The following is a 26117-nucleotide window of genomic DNA, read 5'->3' as shown; positions in this document are numbered from 1 at the left end:
CTTGTGCCTTGTTTTTTTCCTCAGTCATTTACATTAATTATTTTCTTGGCATGTTCTTCAGCTCGATAACTATGGACAGCAAGAACTTGGGGATCTTTTTGTTAACTATAATGTAAAATCCCCCATTACTGGAAATGATCTCTCCCCTCCAGTATCTTTTAACTTAATGTTCAAGACCTTCATCGGGCCTGGAGGAAACATGCCTGGGTATGTATCACTTATTGTTTATGGAACAAAGTTACTGAAATTGCTTGTCAAAAAAAGTAAATATCAATATCAGCCACGAAGGAAAAATTTTGAAAAGTGATCAATAGAAAGTGCAAGTAAAAATATTAAGGAGAAATTATGAGATATATTCTTAAATTAGATTTTTTCTAATTCTTTCTGAATATAATTTTTTAGTGTCTGTGTTGATTGTTTTTTGTCATAAAATGAACATAAAGGTCTGTGATCATATCTTGTAGTTAGAGTGTCATAGTGCAGGAAAGAAAGGTGAAGAATGACTTTGAGAGTCGTTGAACTTACTGCCGAGGGAGATGCGAAACCATCTGGTCCCGACCAGCACTGTCCGCAGACCGTCCAGGGTGGTGGGAATGTTCTGTAACCTGTGCTGTCCAGGGTGAGGGCCTCGTCGCCTGCTGAGCACGGGAACTGGGCAGGTGCTTCTGAGGAGCAGGGTTTTACAATTTATTTAATTTTCATTCATTTCAATTTAAATTGACGTTACTAGTGGCCTACCACATTGGACAGCACAGGTTTACGTGCTGATTTAAAAGACATGATTTTCACAGAGTAAAGAAAACCTGAACAGTTCACTGTATGATCCAGAACCAGACTCTGTATTTCCCGATTCCTCGTCTGTTGTTCACACACTTAGCCAAGTATTCCATTTCATGGCTCCAGTCAGTTTCCTGATGGTCTCAGGTCAGAGAGGGTAGGTTTTTATAAGATGAAGTCAAGTAGATCGTGTTTCTTGGAGTAGAAACTAAAGAATAATAAAATTTGATTGTGGCAGAGTGTATTACTAGAATTGCTTTAATAAGACTCAGGGTTAATATTTTGTGGAAAGAGGCCGAAGGTAAGCCTTTCCTTTTGGCAGTACATATAGGGAGTCCTAGAATGGGCCATGCCCTCTGACCTGTCATTCCACTCCTAGGAGTGTGTCTAAGAAAATAATTCAAAAGGAAAGGAAGCTGTACTTGTCAAGGGTATACAGATTAAAAGTAGAACTAACCTATTTATCCTGTAACTTTGAGGGTGGTCAAGTAAATGACAGTAAAGTAGAACATGTTAGAATATTCTGCAGCTATTAAATATGATAAATTTTTAGTTATTTAGAAAAAGAAAAGTATAAAATAAATGAAAGAATGCATGATTTTATACAATCTACTTATATACATGCACCTAAACTGTAGCTATACTTACATTTGGGTGAAATGTGGAAAGGAGCCGAAAAATCAAAAGGGTAAAATTTTTTTGTTTTGTTTTAAAGTTGTTTCCATAAGATATTTATTGTGAAATAGTTGTTGTTTTGCACAGAATATTCTTTGTAAAATTTAGAAAAAGGACAGGGGTTATATATTTAACATATGGAGAAATATTAGTAGCCTCTGGCTGAAAATGTAAAATACCACAAAGAAGAACATAACATGAGAAGCCTCGAAGGTTTCCTGGCTTGGTGTGGTGATTGTGGTGAGTGAGCGCTGATGTTAAATGTTAGCACACATGGGCTTCTTTTTCGTCCCACAGTTACATTGTGATGTACGGTTAACAGAGGTCGCAGGCATGGGTCTGATTTTCCGAAGGATCTGAAATTGCATCTGCCTCCACGTAAATGACTAGTCAGGAAGAATAGATGTTTTAGGTCATCATGAGGGAAGTGGTATTGGACTCATTGGAGTGATTAAAATGACATTTCTTACAGTAGTGTTGCCATACCAGTTACCTGGTACATTCTCTAATACCTGCTCACTAATGTTTGCTACCAGGAAAATACCTATTACTAAAACTTTGTCTTAGGACTCATACAGCTTTGTGTGAAAATAGTGTATTTAGGACTTTTAGGATTTGCATCTAGAATTTCAGATTTGTTGGGAAACATAATTTCTTTATAACAGACTGATTGATTTCAATTTATAGGTATTTGAGACCAGAAACTGCACAGGGGATTTTCCTGAACTTCAAACGGCTTTTGGAATTCAACCAAGGAAAGTTGCCTTTCGCTGCTGCCCAGATTGGAAATTCTTTTAGAAATGAGATCTCTCCTCGGTCTGGACTGATCAGAGTCAGGTACTGCCCACGTTGTTCTTCTGGTAAAATTAGTAAATGGCCGTGGCATTGAATTGCATGTGAAAGCTTGCTATTCTGCTTCATTCTTACATGATTACATAATTATTTTTGTCCTACAAAAAAGCATGTTTTGCATTTGTATTACCAAGTGTAATCACTGGGATGACTGCAGTCTTGAGTAACTAAAGTGAACTGGAAGGGAAAGGAAGAGAGGTCAAGAGCTTAAGTTTCTTCCCTGCTCCAAAATGATCTTTCCCCCTTGTTTATCATGTGTTTTGAGGATGACAAACTCTTGATTACTAAGCATTTTCTGGCCGTGGTGATGCATGTAAGTGTAGGTGAGGTGGGGATGGGTGATGGTTATGGCAGGACGACATTGCCGGGGTTGGGGTGAGGGTGTTTCAGTAACCAGTCGGTTCTTCCAGATCTTTGGGAGGCCTGTCTGAAAGGGAGGCCAGCTAGCAAGCTTACCCCGTCTGCTCTTGTTCAGACATCCGCGGGCCTCTGTTCTGATGACCTCCTTTCGTCAGATGTGTCCAGGCACGTGTGGGAAGGCGTACGGGCGCTGTTTAGTTACATTTTTCTTTAGAAACTTATGACTTATCTGTTTATGACTTAAGTTTTTTGTGATTTCTATATATTTTCTCACTGATGTCATTTTTTAAGGCAATAAATTCCATATAAAAAATAGGATATGTAGGTAACTACCTAACTTTCTTAGGCTCCCTCCCTCCACCCATTCCTGCTCTTCTTTACTTTCTTACTGTGATTACAGACTTCAGGCGTAGCACACCCCAGCTGCTGACTACCTCAAAGCACCTGGCCATCTGCCTAATCTTGTTCATCCCCGTGACGCCCTCTGGGAAACGCACCTGTGTTCTGACCAAATTTATCTTCAGGCCTGTACTCCTTCAGCCTTATGGTCTAGGAAGGGGAGGCTTCATGGAGGAAGAAGCCCGCACAACTTAGAGAAATGGGGTGGGAGGACCCCCCAAAGCCCTCATGCAGGAGGAGGCGGTAGTTCGAAGCTTGAGCCAAGCGTTAGAGCAGTGAAAACTTGTCGGATTTGAGTCGGCTTTGTTTCCCAGCATTTGGGTTTTGGTCTCTTTTTCCTTGTGTTTTTGGCTTCCCCTCTGTTCCACTGGTGTCTGCAGGTCTGCTTTCAAAATACTGACCCAGTCTGAAGCCAGTGTTTGGAGAGGCTGTACGAGTAGCTATCGGAGTACCGGGGGGACCATGCTAAGTACAGGATTGTCTGGCCACTGTGCTGTACGTCTGAAACTACAGGATAATATTGAATGTAATTGGGGAAAAAAGAAAAAAGGTTATAAAGGACCATAAAGTAAGGCAAAACCCGAGGCCTATGGAGTAAAAAGTGGCAAATAGGAAAGCTGGCTCGGAACCCAGGAGCCATCCCGGGAGTTAACAGGTGACGGGCCCTCAGGGCCTCCTGACGGTGCAGCCCCTGGTCATTTGCACTTCGAAGCATCAGCATCCTGTTTGGATTTTGGCTTGTTTTGTTTTGTTTTGTTATGTGCCTCTGCAAGGTCCCAACTAGAAGTTTACTCATTCTTGCATGTCATTATCCCCATAGTTCTTGATGCAGGGCTCGGATTTGTTTAGTGTTGATTTCTTCTTGATGACATAGAGTTACCAGGAGGTTCATTTTTGTATAGCTATGATTCCTTTTGTTTAGTTTTGGGAGTATTAGAGTGTTCATATGAAATTTTAAAATTTTATTTGAATTTTGCCTTGGCTGGGTGGTGTAGTGGTTGAAGCATCATCTCATACACCAGAAGGTTGCAGGTTCGATTCCAGGTCAGGGCACATACCTAGGTTTTGGGTTTGATCCCTGTTAGGGGTGTGTATGGGAGGCAACTGATCCATGTTTCACATCAATGTTTTTCCTCTCTCTCCCTCCCTCTGTCTTTCTCCCTTCCTCTCTAAAATCATAAAAACATATCCTTGGGTGAGGATTAAAAATAAATAAATAAATAAATAACATTTAATGAATTTTGATTGGCTGGTTCTTCTAGGCTTTGTTAAATAACAAAAATTCAACTGAGTAAATTTTATTTAATTAATTAATTAACTAATTAATTTTTTATCCTCACCAGAGGATGCTTTTACATTTATCTTCAGATAGAGTGAGAGGGAGAGAGGGAGGAAGAGAGAAAGAGAAAAACATCAGTGTGAGAGAGAGACATCAATTGGTTGCCACCCTCACGACCCCGGGGATGAACCGCAACCGAGGTATGTGCCCTTGGCCAGAATCGAACCTGGGACTCTGGTCCGTAGGCCGACATTCTAACCGATGAGCCAAACCGGCCATGGCTCAACTGAGTACATTTTAAAGATCTAATTGGCTTTACTGAATGATTCATAAACCAAGTAGCATCCATTCTAGCAACTAGAAAGGAACTCCAAAGAATTGTACAGAGTGGAAGGTTTTTAAAGCCAGAAAGGGGGTGGTAAAAGGAAATTATTAACAAAGAATGCTTTGTTTCAGGCAAGGTCACCCTCCAAAGGGGAATGGAAGGGGCCTACCATTATGTTACTAGTGCTGACCAGGTAATTCCAGATTGACTAGTTAAAGGTTGCATTTCTGGGAGAGGCTGAGAACTAAACTTAGGTTATGTGTTAAGTCTTGGTTTGCTGACAGGCTTAGCACAAGTGACTCCATTTTGGGCCTGTTGCTTCTTTTTAACAGCCTATATGTATTTTAGTTTCCACAATTCCAGGCATAGTCTTTGAACTCAAAGACAAGAGACAGCTGGTAAAATCAACGTTCATGTTGATTTCCATCTCTTGTCGGTGAGCTGGGAGGATTTGACAGCACAGATGCAAAGACTTTGGCAGATTATTTTGGGAATCTGGGCAAGGCCCTTATTTTGATCTGCCCTACATTATAGATTTTCTGTTGCTGCCAGCCCAGTTACAAGCTCTGTGAGGACCGCCACTGTGCCTCTCTGTCTCGCTCACATTTCTGTGTACACAGAGATATTTGATAGTTGTCGAATTGATAATTGTTGAAAGATAATTTAGACGTAGGTGCTGCAGGACTAAATAAGAGATACCATTAAAAAAAAAAATTAAAGCTCTTTGCAATGTGTTTCATGTATTTTTAGACTCATTTAAGCAATTTATCATCACTTCTAAAGCATCTCAGATAATCATAAAAATGCACTAGTAAATGTGTGTGTTTTAAAGAAGAAAGATTTGATTTTACTCATAAAATTAACTTAAAACACTTTTCCCTCCAATTGCTACTAAATTGCCATTCAGAGGAATCTCTGGGAAACCATTACTATGTGCATATTTATGTCATCATTCTGCAATTAGCTTGATGTTAGCTTGTTCAGCACATGCCTTATGTCATCTGCCTTGAATAACACTATTTAAGAAGCTGTTACTCCAAAGAAACTGGCTGTATGGTGCGTTATCAGTCACTTACTTGTTCAGAGCAATAAAAAAAAAGAAATCAAGCTACTATAAAAGCCAAAGAACAGTTTCAATTCACTGTTAATTTCCCATTCTTGAAAAGTAAATATTGGGAGCTTGTAAATATCAGACTTGCTAACGCTTTAAGGAAAAACGATCTTATATGGAAGTCACTTCTGTATTTCATTTCTTTTTGTGTCTGACATTTGCTTAAGTTTTCCTAATTTTAAAAACTACCAGTGTGTTTTTCAGAAATTGTTTTTCATTAAAAGTAATCTTTTGTGGTTGCAGCTGGTGTCAAAGAAAAAAATCAGAGATAGATAATACTTAAAGTTGTAAAAACAAGATTTTATTCAGGACTAGTGCAATAGGGAAAAGGAGACCCCAGTATAGAACAGGGCTCAGTTCTGAATACAGCAGCCCCCTGAAGTTATCCACGGGGGACTCGTTCCAAGATCCCCAGTGGATGCCTGAAACTGTAGAGTACCGAACCCTATACACACGAGGTTTTTTCTATATGTACATACATACCTATGATAAGTTTAATTTATAAATTAGGCATAGTAAGAGATTAACAACAATAACTCATATAGCATAATAGAACAATTATAACAACATACTGTAATAAGAGTTATGTGAATGCTGTCTCTCTCAAAATACCTTACTGTCCTGTCCTCACCCTTCTTCTTGTGATGATGTGGGGTGTTACAATGCCTGTGTGACGAGAGGAGGTGAGGTGAGTGCCAGGCATTGTGACGTGACGCCAGGCTACTGTGAAGGTGACTTGAACACATGCACTGTGATACTATGCCAGTCGATTTGATAACCAAGAGGCTACTAAGTGACTGTCGGGCGGGTGGTATATACAGTGTGGATACGCTGGATGGGCAAAGGGATGGTTCACATCCTGGGCAGGATAGCGTGGGACCGTGTGAGATGGCATCACACTACTCAGAATGGCATGCAGTTTAAAACTTATAAGTTATTTATTTCTGGAATTGTATATTTTATATCTTTAGACCGCACCTGACTCAAGGTAACTGAAACCTTGGAAAGCAAAACCACACGTAAGGGGGCCACTGTACAGCTTGGACAGATAGGGATTTACAGCTGAGGAGCAGGGTGGCAGTCAGTGGGTGGGAATTACTAAGAGGGAACAGCAGGGGTAAGGGAGATTCTGGCTAAACTGACCTAACAGGATTCTTGCTAAAGACATTGACGTGGATGGTGGAGTATCACAAACCTAATAAAATAGCAAGGGAGATCGACGGCAAGGGGAGTGGTTCTGATCAAACCATTTCAGCAGGCTTCTTGTTAAAACTGGATTTTACAAGGAGCCAGATGGGCCTAGAAGAAGGTTCAGGAGCCTGACTGAAGTTTGGTCAAGTAAAGAATCTTTGTTAACCCAGAGACTAGAGGTGGGGTACAGACTGACAAGCCTCAGGGGAGCGGGGTTGGGGGGGAGAGATGAACCACAGAACTTACATGCGTGTGTACATGACCAATGAATATAGACAACAAAGCTGGGGATGGGGCTGGAGGGAAGGGGAGGAGGGTGTCAATAGGGGGAAAATGAGAAACATCTGTAACAACAACAAATTAATAAATAAAACATTAATTAAAATTAAAAAAAGAATCTTTGTCACTAGACAAAATAGACAGAAGGAGTTAATATTTGAGAGAAGTTTGATTGTATCTATTTATTTAAAATACTATTTAAGTGAGTAGTCAAGTTTTCATTATTGTAGTTAATTTTAACAACCACTCAGATAAACGTAATCCAACTTCTTTTTATTTTGGCCATTCTCTTAGGAAACAATTTTCTGTTTAGTGGTAAAAGATTCTTGTAGTGTAAGGACCTATATCATTATAGAATGAACTTGAAAATAAGGACCTTGTTTATTGTTTTTTATAGTTAAGCATGCATCTTTCATCCCTGACATTTTTGCTTCCAGAGAATTCACAATGGCAGAAATCGAGCACTTTGTAGACCCCAGTGAGAAAGACCATCCCAAGTTCCAGCACGTGGCAGACCTCCACCTTTGTTTGTATTCGGCAAAAGCCCAGGTCAGCGGACAGTCTGCTCGGAAGATGCGCCTGGGGGATGCTGTTGAACAGGTAGGTTCCACAGTCGACTTGATTTAGATTGTGCCTGTTCAGGGTTTGTAGCACTTAGCAAATTCTGTGTACTGGATGACAAAATATTTTCTTTTAGCAGTTTATTATTTGTTTTTTATACAGTATATAGTATACACTGTTGTTGCAGTGGGAAGAAATTACCCGAACATGACTATTTGTGGGCCTTTGGGGCTAACATAAAAACATGTCTAGGAGACCACTTGGAAAAGAGACCTTGGTTTGAATGTGCCTTGTTGGTCCCCCTTGTAGCAATATGTGCTACTTTGGGGAGACATTTTGACGCTCAGAGAGAGAGCAGGCCATCTCGATTTTCAACTCTTCTCTATTACCCATAGCAGTTGGGAGAAAGTCTTATGTATAACAGAATTTCTCTAATTATTTGCTTAGAAAAATGTGTAAGAACTTTTCTAACAGCATTTGCTTCCCGACAGTGGAGTGAATTGCCCCGGGGAACAGTGAGCTTCTTGCCCCTGAGAAGCTTCATGTAGAGGCTGGTTCATAACTTGCTGGCCGCTGTTTGGAGGAGAGCCCTTCAGTGGGCAGGAGAAGGGGCTAGATGATTTCTAAGCTCCTTCCAGGACTAGAATTGAGAGATTACATATACTCTGTGGGGCTCACAGAGTTCAGTGGATAAGAATATGTTAAAATCTCCTCAACTCATCTTATTTTGTTAATTCGGAAGGAATATATTTGTTATTCCTTAGGGTCATTATTGTGAATGTCATTTTTAGCATTATAGATCTAGAAGGTATAAGGTATTAGGCCGAATTTTTGCTGACACAGTGAGAGTGGTAGAAAGATTTTGAATAACTCCATTATTATCAGCTTGTTAACTTGACAGTGACCCCTTTGAAAATAGCCAAGATCACCTACTGAGTTTTGAGATTATCCTGAAAGCTGGATAAATTAATTAGCTTACCTGTGTTTCAAATATTTCTCAGTAGATTATGAATAACTCAATGGAAAATGGTACACGGGCCTTCCAAAGTACCAATGTGTGTTTTTTCCTTCCTCTGTGCCTGCTTGCTTAGTTAGTTATGTATTTGTTCATTTATTTTTAGGGTGTGATCAACAACTCAGTGTTAGGCTATTTCATTGGCCGCATCTACCTCTACCTCACAAAGGTTGGAGTATCTCCAGATAAACTCCGCTTCCGACAGCACATGGAGAATGAAATGGCCCATTATGCCTGTGACTGTTGGGATGCTGAATCCAAAACATCCTACGTAAGTAGAGTGGGACGGTGTTTATATGTGATTTTCACGTTGTTAACTTAGAAGCATGGACATCAAAATTGCCTTTTGTGTTCTTGATGTCAGAGTGGAACAAAAAGAAAAGAGATCTTTTCCTGAGCAAACCGGAAAAAGCAGTTGCCCCTGCGTTCTTACAAGGAGGGGCTGCTCCTGTGCCCCAGGAGCCCTTTGTAGGCTTGGGTGTCTTCCACAGAGAGAACGGGAACGCATGTCCGGGATGGGGCAGTGCTGGTGTGTATGCCTGGGCTGGCATGTTGTTGGTAGCACCCTGGCAGCCACGGTGTGTGGCCTCCCTCCTGACGAGGACCCCAGCAAACGCTGGAAACGGTGGTGGAGCTGAGTGGAGAAAGTCATAGGCTCTTAGTTGAGAGAACTGTTTGGATTGGGGGATAGACTAATGGATTCTGATCTTTTGTTTAGGAACTACCTTTTCTCAAATTCTATACATTTAAGAATTCAGAGAAGACCTCTAGGTTACGTCTTCACTGTACCCTTCCACCCCCACCCCTAACCATGAACATTGGTACTGGGGTTTGGGATTGAAAGGCATTTGGAACAAGGAGGTACTTTCTGCCTTGATGTCAGTGGGAACAAAGTAGCATCCAGATTCGGGGGCGGAGGGGGGGTGCTTCTGGTCCTACAGAGGCTTCTTACCCATACAGAGACTTCAGCCCAGGGTCATTGTCCCATATGCCCTTGGTGTTACTTTTTAAAGTGTCTTTCTTTTAAGATTATTTTCTTTCCTTTTTGAAAACTTTGTATTGATTTTCTTTACAAAGAGAGGAAGGGAGATATAGAAACATTTTTGTGAGAGAGATGGCTGACTCCTGCATGCCCCCTACTGGGGATCGAGCCCGCAACCCCGGCATATGCCCTGACTGGGAATCGAACCGGGACCTCCCAGTCCACAGTAGGACGCTCAATCCACTGAGCACACCGGCTAGATTTAAGATTATTTTTTAATTAAAAATAAAAATTAGTCATAAAAAATAATCACGCATCTTTGTAAAGCAAAAAACAAAAATAAAATTCTGAAGAATATTCCCTCGCTGGTCTGGCTCAGCGGTTAGAGCATCGGCCCGCAAACCAGAGAGTCCTGGGTTCATTTCCTGCTAAGGGCATGTACCTCTGTTGCGGTTTGTCTCCGGCCCCGGTTGGGGTCGTGTGGGTGGCAACCCCTTGATGTGTCTCTTTCACATTGATGTTTCTCTCTCTCTCTTCTTCTCTCCCTCCCTCCTGCTCTATCTGAAGATAAATGCAAAAATGTCCTCGGGTGAGGATAAAAAAAAAAAATGTAAAAACTATTCTCAGCTCCATGGGCCTTGGTTTGTCAACCCCTGATCCAGATGTTTTTAAATGTACTGCAAACGTACACAGGTGTACATGTGTAATGGTATACATATATCTATAGTGGCTGTTATTGATGTTTTTGATATATTCATTTTCCTTTGTGGAATTAGGAGAGAATTTCTATAATCTGTTAGGTTTTTCTATTTACTTTTTTTTCTTTACAAACATGTTTGACATAATGAGTACCAAAATGACAGTAGTGATTATTTTTGGATTGTAGGTGATCATTAATTTCTTTACATGTTTTAGATTTTCTGGAATTTTTTTATATTTTCAAAGCAAACCAAGAAAAAATTTCTTTTCTGTGTGGGGAAAGTTTACTTCTTTTCTCTTTGTTCCGTACCATTTCCCTTTCTTAGTTTGCTCTGACTCTAAATTCAAGTTAAACCAGACACAGCTTCTTGCTGTCTGTTTTTAGATTCTGAATCTGGCCTGGATTACATTTCATTTATTGTATTTATTCACTCAACTTTTGTAATTGTTAAGAACTGTATATTATTCTGGGTACTTCACAACATTATTTTATGTGATCCTCACAGTAATCTGACTCCTAGGTCTTATTTCTGAGGGAGCTGAAGTGCGAGAAGTTAAGTAGTTTGTTGAAGTTAATAGCTAGTGAGCGGTGGAGCTGAGGCGTGAACCAGGCTGTCTGGCTCCGCCCTGTGCTCCTAACCATTGTGCCACACTGCTTCAGTGGTCCCTTCTGCATTCCTGCGCATCCTTTCCCGAGGGCCACGTGAGCTGTGGCCAAGCCGTTAAGGACTGGGGATCAGAAAATGTAGGCCTAATAAGCCTGGGAGATGTAATGTGCAGCATGGTGACTAGTTAGTGACACTGTATTGTGTGACAGTTGCTGAGAGAGTGGATCTTAAAAATTCTTGTCACAAGAAAAAAAATTCTGTAACTATTAATGGTGATGGATGTTGACTAGACTTATGGTGATCATTTTGCATATGTACAAATATTAAATCATTACATTGTATACTTGAAACTAATATGTTATATGTAAATTATTCCTAAATTTTAAATTATTAAAGAAAAAAATGAAATAAAAAAGATGACTTAGCCTAGCATCATCTTACAGTGTTTGGTGTGAGGTCATTGGAAGAAGGGACCAAACAAAACCAGAAGCCCCACAGTAACAGACTCTTAAGGAGAGGGGAGGACTTTAAAAATGTTAATACTTTCTTTTTGTGTGCTTCATAGTTAACTTTTTAAAATAAAAAATAGTTACTGATACTGATACTGCTACTGCTCCACCCCCTCCTCGTCTTTCTCAGGGGTAACCACCATCCCAACGTTGTGTACCACTGTCGGGCATATTTTTGTAATTTTACCTTTTAGTACATAAATATGTTCATTGACATCTTTGGTAAATGATAATGATCATGTTTATACATTTAAGAATGTGAATATAACCAGTTGACGATTTAGTAAATGTCAGATGATCAAGGTACATGTTTTCAGGCTTTGCTCTTTAATTCCTGTTTTGTTGTTATTTTGTGTTGTGGTTTCTGAGCTTATATGAGTTTTATATTTGCTCTCTTTATTCCAAGTGCCTCATGTGGTCACATGCACTTGGAAAGCTCATGATGGTTGATTTTTCCCAAACTTTTTTTTTACTATGTTTTTATTGATTTTTTAGAGAGAGAGGAAGGGAGAGAGAGAGAGAAGCATCAGTGTGATAGAGAAACATTGATCAGCTGCCTTCTGCACACCACCCACTGGGGATCGAGCCCACAACCTGGGCATGTGCCCTGACTGGAGGTCGAACCAGGACCGCTCAGTCCATGGGACGATGCTCAGTCCACTGAGCCACACTGGCTGGGCTCCCAAACTTTTTGAATCAAAGGCAAAAAATGATGATTCACAACGACTAACTATGGATATGTCCTAAAATAAGCCTTTTGCCTCTTTTATTCTTATTCAAATAACAGGTTCTTAAGGGTCTTTGAAAACAATTTAGATTGTGCTTTTGAAAAGAATCTTAGGTATTAACAAGAAATGGAACCTGGCACCAATGCTGTTTTAAGCTTTATTCTGTGGCTGAACATTACCTGCCTCAACGGAGTTTTCTTCTGCTGGGTAGGAAACAACCATCTGATGCTGAGTTGTGAGAGCTGTAGACTCTTCATCCAAAAGGCGTAGTGGTTTCTGCCAGATTTATTTTGAGTCCTGGTCACAAATTTGAAACAATTCTGTGTTGTTGTTTTTTTCCCCTAGGTTCACATTTTATTTTCACAATTAAATCCTAAAATGTGTTAGTTTAGCCCACATTCACAGCATGGCAGAACTGTCCAGAAAGTAAGAAGACTGTTTTGTGTACATGTGGGAATTATGTTTTATAGGGTGGGAGCTGCCTGATGTGTAAAACTATCCCCATTTCAAACATTTATAAAAGTCGAGTGGAGATTCTATAATTGAGTTATCACTGAGTATATGAAAGAGTCAGTTATAATCTGCATACGTTTGTAAATGACCTAATTGTAAGGAATAAATGTTTTATCTACTCTGCCTCCTTAGGGCTGGATTGAGATTGTGGGATGTGCTGATCGGTCCTGTTATGATCTTTCTTGCCATGCGCGAGCCACCAAAGTCCCACTTGTAGCAGAGAAGCCGCTGAAAGAGCCCATATCCTTCCTAGTTACCGCTCAGCTCAGGACTGACGTGTTAATGTCCTGGAAGTAGATGAGTCCAGGTCCGCGCCTTGTTCTTTGGATAAACAGATGTTTCATACTGGGGTAACCTGTTATTTTACCCATCACTGCACCTTTCCTGTTCCCTACTTATAATCTGCGTGTACCCACCCAGTGTTTGGTTCTTAAAAGAAGTATTTTCAGAGAAATACTCTAAATGTCTTTCATGGTATGGACCAATTATTTTTAACCATTTCCAAAATGCATTTCTCCATACCTGCACCTACTTACGCACTATTTACATAAAGAGTACCTGGTGAATACTTCCTCTGTTCAAAGATGAGTGCTGTTTTATGGTAGATCAAATTAAAATTTAGCTCACTTGTTAGGTTGATCAGTACAGTAGAAATTTCCTTACTTTACCAGACAGTGAAGTTGTGAGCTGAATTTAGGGTTAGGTCAGTGGTGTTGGGGTATTTTAGAAATGAATAAATTATTATCAGAAGTTATTATGCTATGTATTGGGCTATATTGCTGATTAGATAATATATCTCTCTATCTCACTGTAACTTTGAAAAAAATCTTTACTGATGGTATTTACTTTAATGATTTGTGGTTCTCAAGATTATTTCCCAAAATACTAAAGTAGTTCTGCATTTTTGGATTCCTTGACTACTTCATACAAAACAGTCAATGTTACTCAGTTTGAACCTAATAAGGGAGCAATTGGTAAGGCATATAAGAAGGATGCGAAGCTGGTGTTGGAGTACCTTACCATTTGTGATGAGTGTTACATTACAGAAATGGAGAAACTACTGAATGAAAAAGGGTAAGATTTAAAATGTGTACTTTTACATGGGCTCCAGTCAAATACATCCTCTCTGCCAGGCTCTGAAAGTTAGGGTGAGATTAGTGCCTTTAGAAATTCTTTGCAGGTAAGTACTATCTCTTGGCTACATTTAAAGGACTGGGCTTGCCGAGATTTAGGTACTATAGCCATAAATAAATTTGAAATGGACTATAGAGATCTTTCCCCCCCCAATAACTTTCTTAGAGGAGGAGACTTGTCCAAGGTAGTGACTGAGGAAGGATTAGAAACTATATCTGTCTTCAGGTCAGTGCTGTGTTTTTAACTTTGGAGTAGTCTCTGTAATTGTTTTAAGCATAAATATAAAAGCAGTTGAGAAGAATCTTTAAAGGAATACAACAAAATCCAGAACTAAAGAGTGTAAAATTTACTACATTAAAAATTTGTAGACGTGAAAATGTGAACTATAATGAGGAAGAGTTGATTAAAAGAAACACCCAGAAATTATAAACATGATGGAATAAATACATAAGGATATTAAAACAGTTATTATAAGTATGCTTTATATGCTCAAAGATGTAAGGGAACACATGAACATATGAGGTGAGAGGTGGAAATATTTATGGGAAAAGAACCAATGGAACATCTAAAGTCAGTATCTCAATTGAATGGGGTTAACAGTGGATTAAGCATCGCAGAAGAAAAGATAATTGAACTTAATATAGCAATAGATATGATTTAAAGTGAGGCATAGAAAAAGAGACTGGGAGAAAAAAATGTCCTTTGGGGCAGTAAGAGGCAGTCTAACGTGTAATTGCGAGTCACAGAGAAAGTATACAGCGAAAATATCTGAAGATGCAGTAGCTGAAAATTTTCCAAATTTGATGCAAGCTATAAACCTAGGGATTCAAGAAGCTCAGCCCCAGCAGAATAAAAGAAAACCACATAAAGGCACATCAGAATCAAATTGCTGGAAACTAGTAATGAATAGAAAACTCTAAAGTAGCCCAGGAGGAAATGGCTCGTTACATAAAAAGGAGCAAAGATATTCGGAATGATTAAAGTTCTCATCAAACACTAGGCGAGCAACAGCACAACAGAATGAAAACATTTAACGTACTTATAGACAAAATTCCTAGACCCAGTAAAAATATCCTTCAAAAATGAAGAGAAAATGCTTTCAGACAACAGCTCAGAGAATACATTGCCAGCAGACCTACACTGCAAGAAATGTAAAAGGGTGCTCTTCAAGCAGAAGTGGAAATTTAGATCTACCCAAAGAAATTAAGAGCTCTAGAAATGCTAAATATGTGGGTAAATATAAATGACATTTTCATTGATTTCCTTAAAATGACATCTCTCAATTTCTTTAAAAGACAACGGACTGTTTAAAGAAAAAAAACAATAACAACGTATTGTGAAATTTATAAAAATATAGAAGGAAAATGTATGCCCTCAATAGCTCAAAGGGTGGGAGCAAAGCATTGGGAATGTGCCAGTGTAAGCTGTGTATGTCGTATGTGAAGTGGCATAGTATTATTTGAAGGTAGCATGATAAGTTAATAAAAGTACATATAGTGAATTCTAGAGCAATTACTTGGAAAAAAGACATAAAAACCAAAGGGATATTACTAGTAAACCAATAAGGGAGATAAAATAGAATAATAAAAAATACTCCAGAAGAAGACAGAAGAGAAATAAACAAAGAACAGATGGAACAAATATAAAATAACTAATGAGGTGATACAATTAAACCCAACAATATTGATAACTATACTAAATGTAATGATCTAAACCAGTGATTTTCAATAGGTTTGCAATAAGAATTTTTAAAGCGTGCAATACCTGACTCTTCAGTCAGGAGCACTGGCCTCTTTTCCCTTAGATTGTCAAATGAAAAATCACAACGGCCAACACTACAATAGCCATCCCGGATGAATACCTTCCCTTAAACCACAAATATATAATAGAATTGCATCTTATTGGTCAAGTAGCATAATAAGGTTGTGTCTGATTGCTTAATTCTTTTTTTTTTTTTTTAATCCTCACCCGAGGACATTTTTCCATATTTTATTCAGATAGAGAAGGAGGGAGAGAGAGAGAAGCATCGACATGAAAGAGACACATCGAGTGGTTGCCACCTACACGACCCAGCCAGGGCCGGGGACAAACTGTAACCGAGGTATGTGCCCTTAGCGGGAACCAAATCCTGGTCTCTCTGGACCACAGGCCAGCGCTCTAACCGCTGAGCCAAACTGGCCAGGGCCGATTGGTTAATTCTTGGTGCCAGAAATCCTTTCATTAAAGTATAGGCAACTGATTTTTTTTTTTGAAAAGTCACTTTGGAGCAACAAGGGTAGGTAATTATTATTATTATTATTTTGGTAAATCAATAAAAATTATACCTATTTTATTTTTGTCAGATCATTAAAAATATATTTTTTGGTGTGCTGTAGAATTTTTGTAACTAGTTTATGTGAGCCATGAGATAAAAAAAAATATATTGAAAATCTCTGATCTACAGCTGAATTAATAGCCATTGTCAGACCATTTAAAAAAATTTAAGACCCAATTAAATGCTGTTTACAGGACACTTACTGTAATTGTAATAGAAATAGGTTTAAAAGTAAAAGAATAAAAAATGTTTTCTTGCAAACATTAATCAAAGTGTTCCTATTAATATCAGAAAAAGTAAACATCAAAACAAGGAAAATTACCAGGGGCAAAGTTGCATTTCACAGTGTCAAAGGGTTCAGTTCATCAGGAAGGCCTCACTTCTAACAGTATATGCAACTAAAAACATAAAGCAAACTTGACAGAACTGAAAAGAAAAATAGACAAATCCACAATTATAGTTGGAGATTTTTTTACCCCTTTCTCAGTAATTGGTAGAGTAAGTAGACAAAAAAAATCAATAGGAATTCGAAGATCTCTATTAATCAGCTTTATTGTCAGTTATAGAAAGGGCTAATAGCCAGAGTACATTTTTTTCAGAGAACTTGAAACATCTTTCATTCTGTTTGTGTACAGCCTTCCAGCTAAGGATGAATTTTGCATTTTTGAAAGTTATTTAAGAAAGAGAACACATGGGACTGCATGTGGCTTGCAACCCTGTGTTATTTTACATCTGGCCCTGTACAGAAAATCTGCCCGCGTCTGTCGTATGCTAGGCTAAGTGAAAGGAGGCTTACACAGAAGATCGTGTGTGGGACTCGAGGGAAGAAACCTCGTGTATAGTGATAGGACACACGTCAGTGGCTAACGGGCTGGAGGTTGAGATAAGGGACACGGGAACTTCTGCAGCGATGGTGGCGCACATGCATGTACATTTGTCAAAAGAACTATAGCAAGATGAATCCCTGTAAGTTGAGGGTACAGTTATCCATTTCAGTAGGAAAATTTTAAAACATTTCTGGTCTCCTAGAACTAACATCTGTTTATGTTAACATCAAATCTTATTAAAATGGACATAATGAGATCACTAGTTAGATATTATTATCCACAAATAATGACAGTTTCTTTTTTTAATTATTCTCAAATAATGGCTTCCTTCTTGCTCATTTAAACTTTTTAATATGTTACCCACTCTGTGCTTAGACTGTGCTTGCAGAGAGAATGTACATGATACTGTTTATGTAGTGGGATCTTTAAGGTATGCACACACAAACCGCAGACAGAATGGACAAGTGGAGGGAATCAATGGAAGTCATTGATGTGAGGCATGAGATTATCACTCCCAGAAACTAGCAAAACGCAGAGCAACATGTGCCAGCCAGACAGCTTCGAAGACAACCATAGGGGGGCTCTCTCTTCCCAGCACTGAGCTGCTTGTGAGAAATCCAAACTGATCTTCACAATGTGAGGAAATGCCTTGTAAGTGCTTTATAAAGGTTGAAGTCATAACCTGAAACTGCACGGGTGTATCTCAGGATGGGAACATACAGTAGTCAGTTATTTTTTGGGGGTAGGAGAGGTAATGTTTTATATTGACATATCAAATGGAATAATTAAACTTTTAGCTGATCTTTATCAACACAAATGCCAAAATTTATTTTGGAAATAGTGTGGGAGTTTTAAAATTACTCTCTGGCTGGGCCGGTGTGGCTCAGTGAATTGAGAGCGTCATCCCATGGACTGAGAGAGAGGCCCTGGTTCAATTCCCAGTCAGGGCACATTCCCTAGTTGTGGGTTCGATCCCCAGTTGGGGCATACAGGAGGCAGCTGATCGATGTTTCTCTCTCGCTTCAATGTTTCTATCTCTCTCTCTTCCTCTAAAAAAAATCAATAAAAACATATTTTTAAAAATAATCATAAAAAACAAAATTATGTTCTGTACAGTGACAAGCTGGTCATTCTTCCATTTGTTGGGACAGTCAGGAGAACAGTGGTCTTTTGTCAGCAGGCCTGTTTCTGACAACTTTATTGTAATTATTCCAGAACTGAATTAAAAAAAATTGTTTTTGGTTTTACCTTGATCTCAAAACCCAAAGGAATCAGTCATTAAGTCACATGGAATTTTATAAAACTAGTCATTTTCTTTTGGCACGTGCCCCTAGTGGGAATCGAACCCGGAAAACTCTGGTCCGCAGGCCGACGCTCCAGCTGCTGAGCCAAACCGGCCAGGGCCAGTCATATTTTTTATTGCCTCCCAGAATACTGTTTGGTGCCGTTGTTAGAATAATACTTAATTTTGTATTTCTTAGGAAATAATTTCAGCTTGACTTCAGCTGTTATATCTGGAGAGTTGACTAAGTCGTATTACACTAAAATTAAGAAACAGTCCAGCAATTTGTGAAACTCCTTTCAAGGAAGGCACAGGGATGCATGTTTTCGCTGATAAGTGATGTTTCTTTGTAGGGAATTCACGATTGAAACTGAAGGGAAAACATTTCAGTTGACAGAAGACATGGTCAGTGTGAAGAGGTTCCAGAAAACACTATATGGTAAATTTGTACAAATAATTAAGAAACAAGAAATACTATTACTGCGTAAAGGTTTATTTTTTGTTTTTAAAAAATTTTTTATAACATAACCAATTTACTGAAAATTTGAAGAGGAAAAGGAAATTCTTAATGCCATAACCCTAAATTTAATGTGTTTAAGGCATTATCTTGGGTCTGTTTTAAAAACCATAATTGTGCTCATAATTTATGGTGCCACCTTTAAATTTCCTATGATTTCAGGTGCAAAGAATATCTCTGATTACAAAGATTTTATTTTTTTTTCATTTTAAGGAAAAGGGCTTTTGTTTCCTAAGCAAAAGGGGGGGGGGTTCACCTCTTCTGGGTTTTTTTTTGTGTGGCAAATTCTTAAAATTTACTTAGATTAGTGACCTTTCATGCTTTCTTAAAAGCCAAGGAAATGACTATTTTTTATAGAACAAATTCTGTGAACTGGGACATGAGTATTTTGGAAGGTGTATGAAGGATGCTCGTGGTTAGTGGTGGCTACATCCAAGCTCCTGGACGGTCCCGCCGGGGGAGGGAGCGGGCCTGCGTTCCCGCTCCGCCGCTTTGCAGCCAGGCCCAGCGAGCTGTGCAAGCCGTCCGGGCAGTGATGACAGGAGGCTGGGTTCTCGTGACCTGCAGCCGGGTCAGAGCCGAACCACACCCTTGCTCAGATGCCGCGGAAGGATGGGCAGAAAACGCCTTGCTGCTATTTCTGATGTTTTCTTTAGTCTTTATCACAGACAAAAGAAATAGCCTCTCTTCTTCCACATACATGAGTTTTTAGTTCTAGTTATCTCATTTTCCTTGAAAAGTAAACTCTTCAAGGTTAAGGCCAGTTCCCTTAGACCTGACAGTGCTTAGCTGTGTGTCTCTTCTGAGTAAAATGCACTAACGAGTACATTTCCTGTGTGTACTGCAGGTACAGCCTCCCCCCCGGGAAACGCTGTGTGCCCCTGGGAAATGTCTGTGTGGGTGTCCAGCCCTGAGCAGACACCTCTCTAAGGGCCTGCTGACCGCAGAACCTTGGGAATACAGTGGCTGTCACTTGGCTCTTAGAGTTCTCACCCAGATAGGAAGAAACCAAACAGACCGTTTGCTACTTGTGTGTATAGGAATTATTCTTGTTAATTTTGCCAGCTATCATGGTAAATTGTTAATTCTAGCAAAACCTTACAGAAGCTCTGGAGTTTTAATACTTTCTGCATAGGCAAGGCAGACACTAGAGTATAGCCGCTATTGTTCTTAGCTTACCAACTGGGGAAGAAATACCTTGGGCCTTGTTTCATTTTTATGCTCTATAAACAAAGAATTCAATTTGATGAAATTGTTTTTTCACTCCAACTTTCTCTTTATAGGCATCATGTTCCTACCAGCAAATAGTTTTTAGGAATGCTCTGATTTCTTCATTCTGATGTACAGGATCAGTCAAAATTAATCTAGAATAGAGACATTTTCAGTGCTAATAAGGATCGCTTGGAGAGGACCTGAAATGCATTAAGTGCGGTTTCAGAGAGTGTTATTGAATCTCTCTTGCAGTGGAAGAAGTTGTTCCGAATGTAATTGAACCCTCCTTTGGCCTGGGCAGGATCATGTACACGGTCTTGGAACATACATTCCACGTGCGAGAGGGAGACGAGCAGAGGACGGTAAGCGGCCCTGTGCGGTGTCGTCTTCTCTTACAGCGTCAGAAGCGGAACTTGCTGAAGTGTGTTCATAAGGCTGACGGACACTTAGCTGTCGCTCACTGCAGTGTCCTGGTGGTGTTGCCGCTCATCTTTTCCTGGCTGCACAGAGCAGTGCGCCACCTCATGTTGTGTCAGTGAGCTTCAGGGAGAGTGGGCTGCTCTCAGTGCCGTTGTAGTCGCTTGTTCTCCATCCAGAGACAGAACATACTGCTTCGTGGGAACCATCTTGCGTCAGTGGAAGGAATGATCCTTTCTGGATATAGTCATGTTTTCAGAAAATTAGAAAGCAAGGGATGGCTCACAGAATTTGGCCAAACCAAAAAATTGTATGTTTGCACTGTTTGTAAAGCATGTAAGGGAACCTTGAAATTGTCTGGGGAACTTTTAGGGTAAAGTTATAAATTCCTAGGTTCTAGTTCAGAGATACTGATTTATAAGGTCTCAGATCCAGGGAGCTGTGTTTTTTTATAGGCACTCCAATGACTCCAGTGTGGGAGATGGACAGATGGTAAATTGGGAACTGGTATTTGGGGTGTAGCCCTTCCACCATTCAAGCGTTGCTAAAGATAATACGTATAAGAAGTCTAACTCCGTGAGGTTGTTTGGCTCTGATGCTTCTGTAGCACGGCCCCGTCTGCCTCTTCTCGCTTCATTTCGCCTACTTCACCTCTTCTCTCGCCTCTGCCTGCGGAATTGTACCCAGTGTTCGCCGGAGGAGCTCAGTCAGAAGCAGGGCCGGGAAGAGAGGCCATGTATGTCACACTAACTGAGAGGAGCCTTCTCAGCATGACCTGACCATGCCAAAGCGGAGTGCGTGATTTTAGTCACACTGGCGCTGACTCTGCCGCTCTTCCCGGACATTTAATCTTGAAGAATGGCCAGTGCGCTCGTGATGCCAGTAGTGTAAAGTCCGACGTACTTACACTGGTAGTCTGTAGCTGATAAAGTCGCTATTTTGTTCTCTGCTCTCAAGTTGCATCTTCATTTCCTGACATTTAAGGAGCAGCTTTTGATTCATTCAGTGGAGAGAGAGAACCTGGGCCAGATACCAAGGGTGCAGGCATAAGGCGAGATCTCGAGGAGCGATGACATCCACAGCTGGAAGTGTTCTTCGTAGATGTCAGATTTGCTACCAGCTTTTCTGTTTACTTTTTTTTTTTCTTAATCCTCACCCAAGGACATTTTCCCACTTTTTGTTCAGATAGAGTGGAAGGGAGAGAGAGGAAGAGAGAGAGAAAGAGAAACATTGATGTGAAGGGGCCACATCAAGTGGCCACCTCCTGCACGGCCTGACCCAACCAAGGCCGGGGACAAACCGCAACTGTGGCGGGAACCGAACCAGGGTCTCTCTGGACCACAGGCCAATGCTCTAATCTCTGAACCAAACCAGCCAGGGTTTCTGTTTACTTTTTCAGTAGGCTTTAAAAAAATCTTTTAGCTCTTCCTTTGAATCTAACAATATTGGTAAGACTAGAGTTTTGGTAGAAATTTTGTAAGGGCGAAGCCAGAGTAAATTACTGACGGTGTTTTATGAATTGCAGAGGTTCCTGTCATGAAGAGAAATTAGGCTGTGGGAAGCCAAAAATGTTTTTAAATTATTAGCACCTAGTTCCTAAATCCATTTTTCTATGAATTTGGTATAAAAAAATTTTCAGTGAGATAGATTTTTCCCCATGAAGGCAGGTGCCACTCCTCGCGCAGGAATCGTCACAGGTGGGGCGACGAGTAGGATCTGGGACACTGACTCGCAGCCGCGCCGCTCACGTCTGGGGTTTCCTCCCAGCGGGGTCCACCACCACTTGGCACCAGACGTCAATTAGGTTTTGGGGGTGGGCTAACCTGGGACCCGTGTCATTTATTACTTATGGGACCTATTCCGAGTTTCATCTTCTGAGTGACTCTGAAAACCATTTCAGGGGCGGTCTAAGAGGTCCGTACATTGCGGTACAGGTCTACAGAACGTTTTTGTTGTTGTTTTATATTATTTCTTTTGGACATACCTTTGTGAGCTGATTAAACTCTCTGGTTTTACTCTGTTACTGAGGCTCCTAGATCTACATGAGTTTCTGCTGTGCTGAAACTTCTCGAGGACAATGGGGTTTTGTTTTGGGGCCTTTCCACTTATTTGCTGATTTGGAGGGAGGTTCTTCAGGGATCTCCACAGAAAGAGGTAAGGCTGTAAGGCTTTGCATAGGGTGCCAGACAGCTGACGTGGGTTCTGTCTGCGGTGGCTTTGAGAATGCTCTCCCATCACTTAACTCTCAACAGGCCGGTGAGCGTGCAGCGCAGACGGTAGAGACCTACTGTTCAGGGAGAAACTAAGGTCCAGAGACAGTTCAACCATGTTGGTCCGAATTCAGCTAAAATGTAGATCTTCCTGGTTCTGGTTCTGGTTAGCCTGCTTTTATTCTTTTGTCATGCTGCTTTTCCTAGTGTGTATTCTGATATTTTGGTAGTGAAGTTTGGACATTAGCATTTAGATTTTTATAAACTAACATGTTTGTATTTCTTTCTTTTATCTAGTTCTTCAGTTTCCCGGCCGTGGTAGCACCATTTAAATGTTCCGTCCTTCCACTGAGCCAAAACCAGGAGTTCGTGCCGTTTGTCAGGGAATTATGTAAGCAAATCCAACTGAGCAGTCCTCCTGCGAGCACTGTCCAGCAGACTGAACTTTAGGAAATGTTTTATTTTTAATAAAATCTAGGTGATTTTAGCCTCTTCTTATTTCTAAGCAAGCATAAACTTGCTCGAATGTTTTTCTCCTGGTATTTGAATGAGTCAAGGTGGGACCCAAGAGTCAGACTGAAACTGCCTGGTTCTCCTGTTGACCCCGGTGCTCTGCTAACTTCACAGGGCACCCAGGTGGGTCTCCAGGCTCTGAACCCACAGCACTGGCAGGGATCCTCGTGGTCACTGGTGTTGCTCACTTATTTCAGAGTGGGGAACCAGGAGTGTTCGTTGAGCAGCTGAGGGTCATGCAGACGGAGGTGCTGAGTAAGGACCGGCCCCGCCGTGACTGTTGGTCGGACACTCACTCCCCGGCGCTGTGGGAGGGGTGGGCGTGAGTGGGGGCGGGCTCCAGCAAGGGCCTTACTAAACTTCGCGGATTTTCTTTCTGTTGCAACTGTAACTCATTACTCTCCTGTCTTAGTTCCTTTCATAAGTTTTCTCAATTTGTAAGACAACATTTAAACAACACTGGGACTCTCCATTATTTTATTTTGAATTTACTTAATTCATTTTGACTAGCGGAAGCCCTGACCAGGAATGGCGTCTCCCACAAAGTGGATGATTCCTCTGGGTCCATCGGAAGACGCTACGCCAGGACGGATGAGATCGGCGTGGCTTTCGGCATCACCATTGACTTTGACACCGTGAACAAGACCCCGCACACTGCAACCCTGAGGGACCGGGACTCCATGCGGCAGATCCGAGCAGAGGTGACTGGCCTGCCCTTTGGCCTTGGTGGTCTTAGCGCCATGTGTGGGTCTCTTCTCATTTGAGCTGGGTGTTGTTATTTATGCCCCCCCCTTTCTACTTTTTAATTTTAATCATAGGCTTGTAACAGACAGAGCACGGATTCCCAAGTCCCCTTGGTTGCATTATGAAAATATTCATTAACACTTCTCTAATATCTTCTAGCCATTTGGATCACTCTGGGCTCATTCTCTGGCAGTTTGCTTTTATAGTTGTTTGTTTCTTTGGGCAAGAGGAACGGGATCCCAGGCGGTTGTTGCCATAGTTTTATCAGCAGGCTTTGAGGAACTTAGACATTTTAATCTTTACATTTCTATATAAATATGTACATGTGTGTGTATAAGCTTTTCCACGTAAGTCCATTTAAAACAGTGCATGTGTGTAGTCGTTTTGCTTAATGAGAAGGTAATTCTGGAGACGGAAAAGTACCGAAGGGAAAGGAAAGCGACCGCTTGAGTTGACAGCCGACTGACTAATTTATTAACCTCGAGCAGGTTTTTATTTAGTGCCTGGTGAGTGCAGCATGGTCCAGAGAGTTAGTCATAGGGGAGCAGGAATGAAAGACGCTTTTCCAAGGGAGTTCAGTCCAGTTCAGAAGTCACAGGTTTCCTGGCTTGTCTTCACTGAAGCAGATCTGATCCCTCTGGACCTGCGTTCCCATTTCTCAGTGGTTCTAACGGGTGGGCCTGGCCGGCAGCATCCACATCACCTGGGACGGCACCGGAGAAGCAGAATCTCCACCCCAGACCTGCTGAATCAGAAGCTGGGCTTGTGTGGGGTTGGGGTTGGGGAGGGAGGAGGAGTGGGCAGAACTGTTTTACCGAGATCTCCAGATGGTCGCGATGCTCAGGTTTGAGAACCGTTGTGTGAGCAGCCAGTGTCTGGTTAGGGTGAAGGAGCAAGCTGGCCCCTTCGCGCCCTGGCTCCCTTCACTCTGTCACTCGAGGCACCCTGTCCTAAGAGCACAGCTGAACACGTGGAGTTCTGCGCGCGACATGGAGACTAGAACACTGGGGGCGGCTCTGGGAGGGCTGGGGTTCTGGGCTGGAAGAGGAGCACGCGCTCAGTCCGGGACGGAGGTGAGGCTAATTAAGTAACACTGCAGAGGGAAGGACAAGAAACATTCTGTGGGACCAGTTTGTAGAGGGATCCTGTCATTATTTGAACACTAACTAGCTCTGTAAGGGTTCCCAAGTTCAGGGTGAACCCTTTTTAACAATCTAATCCAGTTGGTTGATCTTGGTCTTTTCTTTCCGTTTATCCTAGGTCTCTGAACTGCCCCATGTGGTCCGAGATCTGGCCAACGGCACCCTCACCTGGGCTGATGTGGAGGCCAGGTATCCTCTCTTTGAAGGGCAAGAAACTGGTAAAAAAGAGACAATTGAGGAATGAGGACAATTACAGCACTTTTGACCACTTGGGCTAATAAAAAAAATAACTCTTACCGTGTCCACTTTACAAAAAAACACAAAACAGCATTGTGATTGCTCCCAGGGACTACATTTTATCCTCACTGGCTGCCTGATCTCACCCCAAATTAAAGTTGGAGGAATTCTGAACACACTTGTCATCTGTTTGCTCATGTGTCTGCGTTCTCGGCAAAGCTGTTTCCCACCCTGGGATCCACATGCTCACAGCTACTGTTAAACGCAACTGATCCTCTTTCTAAATTAACAGCTTTACTGGGGTATATTCACTCACCATGAAATTCAGCTGTGTGCAGTGTGTTATTCAGTGATACTTAGTGTATCTGTGGAGAATGCAGCCACCACCACTCTGTCATTCTCTGTCTGCGGGGTTGTGTTGTGCTGACGAGACAGCTGTGGACGGCCTCGTGGGAGGCAGAGTGGGGACAGGGCAGCCTGGTGGAGGAGGAGGAAGAGGAAGAGGCGTTCTGGTGGGGGGTGCAGGGCTGCCACTGGGATGTTCTGTGGACAGAAGTCTTGGCTCCCCCCGTAGCCCTCAACGTCACTGAACCTCCGATGCTACAGGAATCCCATCTGTCTTATCTGACTTAGCAATTCTCAACCACCAAGTGTCTTCATTCTAGCCTAGCAGTTTTCTGAGGGACTTGACTTCTGTTATATTTT

The 26117-nt window shown here is 41.2% G+C and overlaps 1 protein-coding gene across 3 annotated transcripts in view; it reads left to right on the top strand.

Moving 5' to 3' along the window:
- GARS1 (glycyl-tRNA synthetase 1) overlaps positions 1-25586 on the top strand; it is a 43291-nt gene extending 17705 nt beyond the window's left edge. For 2 of the 3 annotated variants that reach the window (XM_036247026.1, XM_036247028.1), the window contains exons 7-17: positions 62-207; positions 2140-2289; positions 7686-7848; positions 8931-9095; positions 12996-13103; positions 13792-13937; positions 18774-18859; positions 20402-20511; positions 23074-23167; positions 23800-23990; positions 25294-25586. In XM_036247026.1, the coding sequence (XP_036102919.1) occupies positions 62-207; positions 2140-2289; positions 7686-7848; positions 8931-9095; positions 12996-13103; positions 13792-13937; positions 18774-18859; positions 20402-20511; positions 23074-23167; positions 23800-23990; positions 25294-25419 (1485 nt within the window). In that variant the 3' untranslated portion in view covers positions 25420-25586. Of the gene's footprint in view, positions 1-61; positions 208-2139; positions 2290-7685; positions 7849-8930; positions 9096-12995; positions 13104-13791; positions 13938-18773; positions 18860-20401; positions 20512-23073; positions 23168-23486; positions 23504-23799; positions 23991-25293 lie in introns of those variants that run through there. The other variant, XM_036247027.1, reaches the window with a different exon arrangement.
- The last annotated feature ends 531 nt before the right edge of the window (positions 25587-26117 follow it).

This window comes from Molossus molossus, unplaced genomic scaffold (genome assembly GCF_014108415.1).
Source record: "Molossus molossus isolate mMolMol1 unplaced genomic scaffold, mMolMol1.p scaffold_m16_p_7, whole genome shotgun sequence".
NCBI lineage: Eukaryota > Metazoa > Chordata > Mammalia > Chiroptera > Molossidae > Molossus > Molossus molossus.
This window is presented reverse-complemented; position numbering and strand designations above follow the sequence as displayed.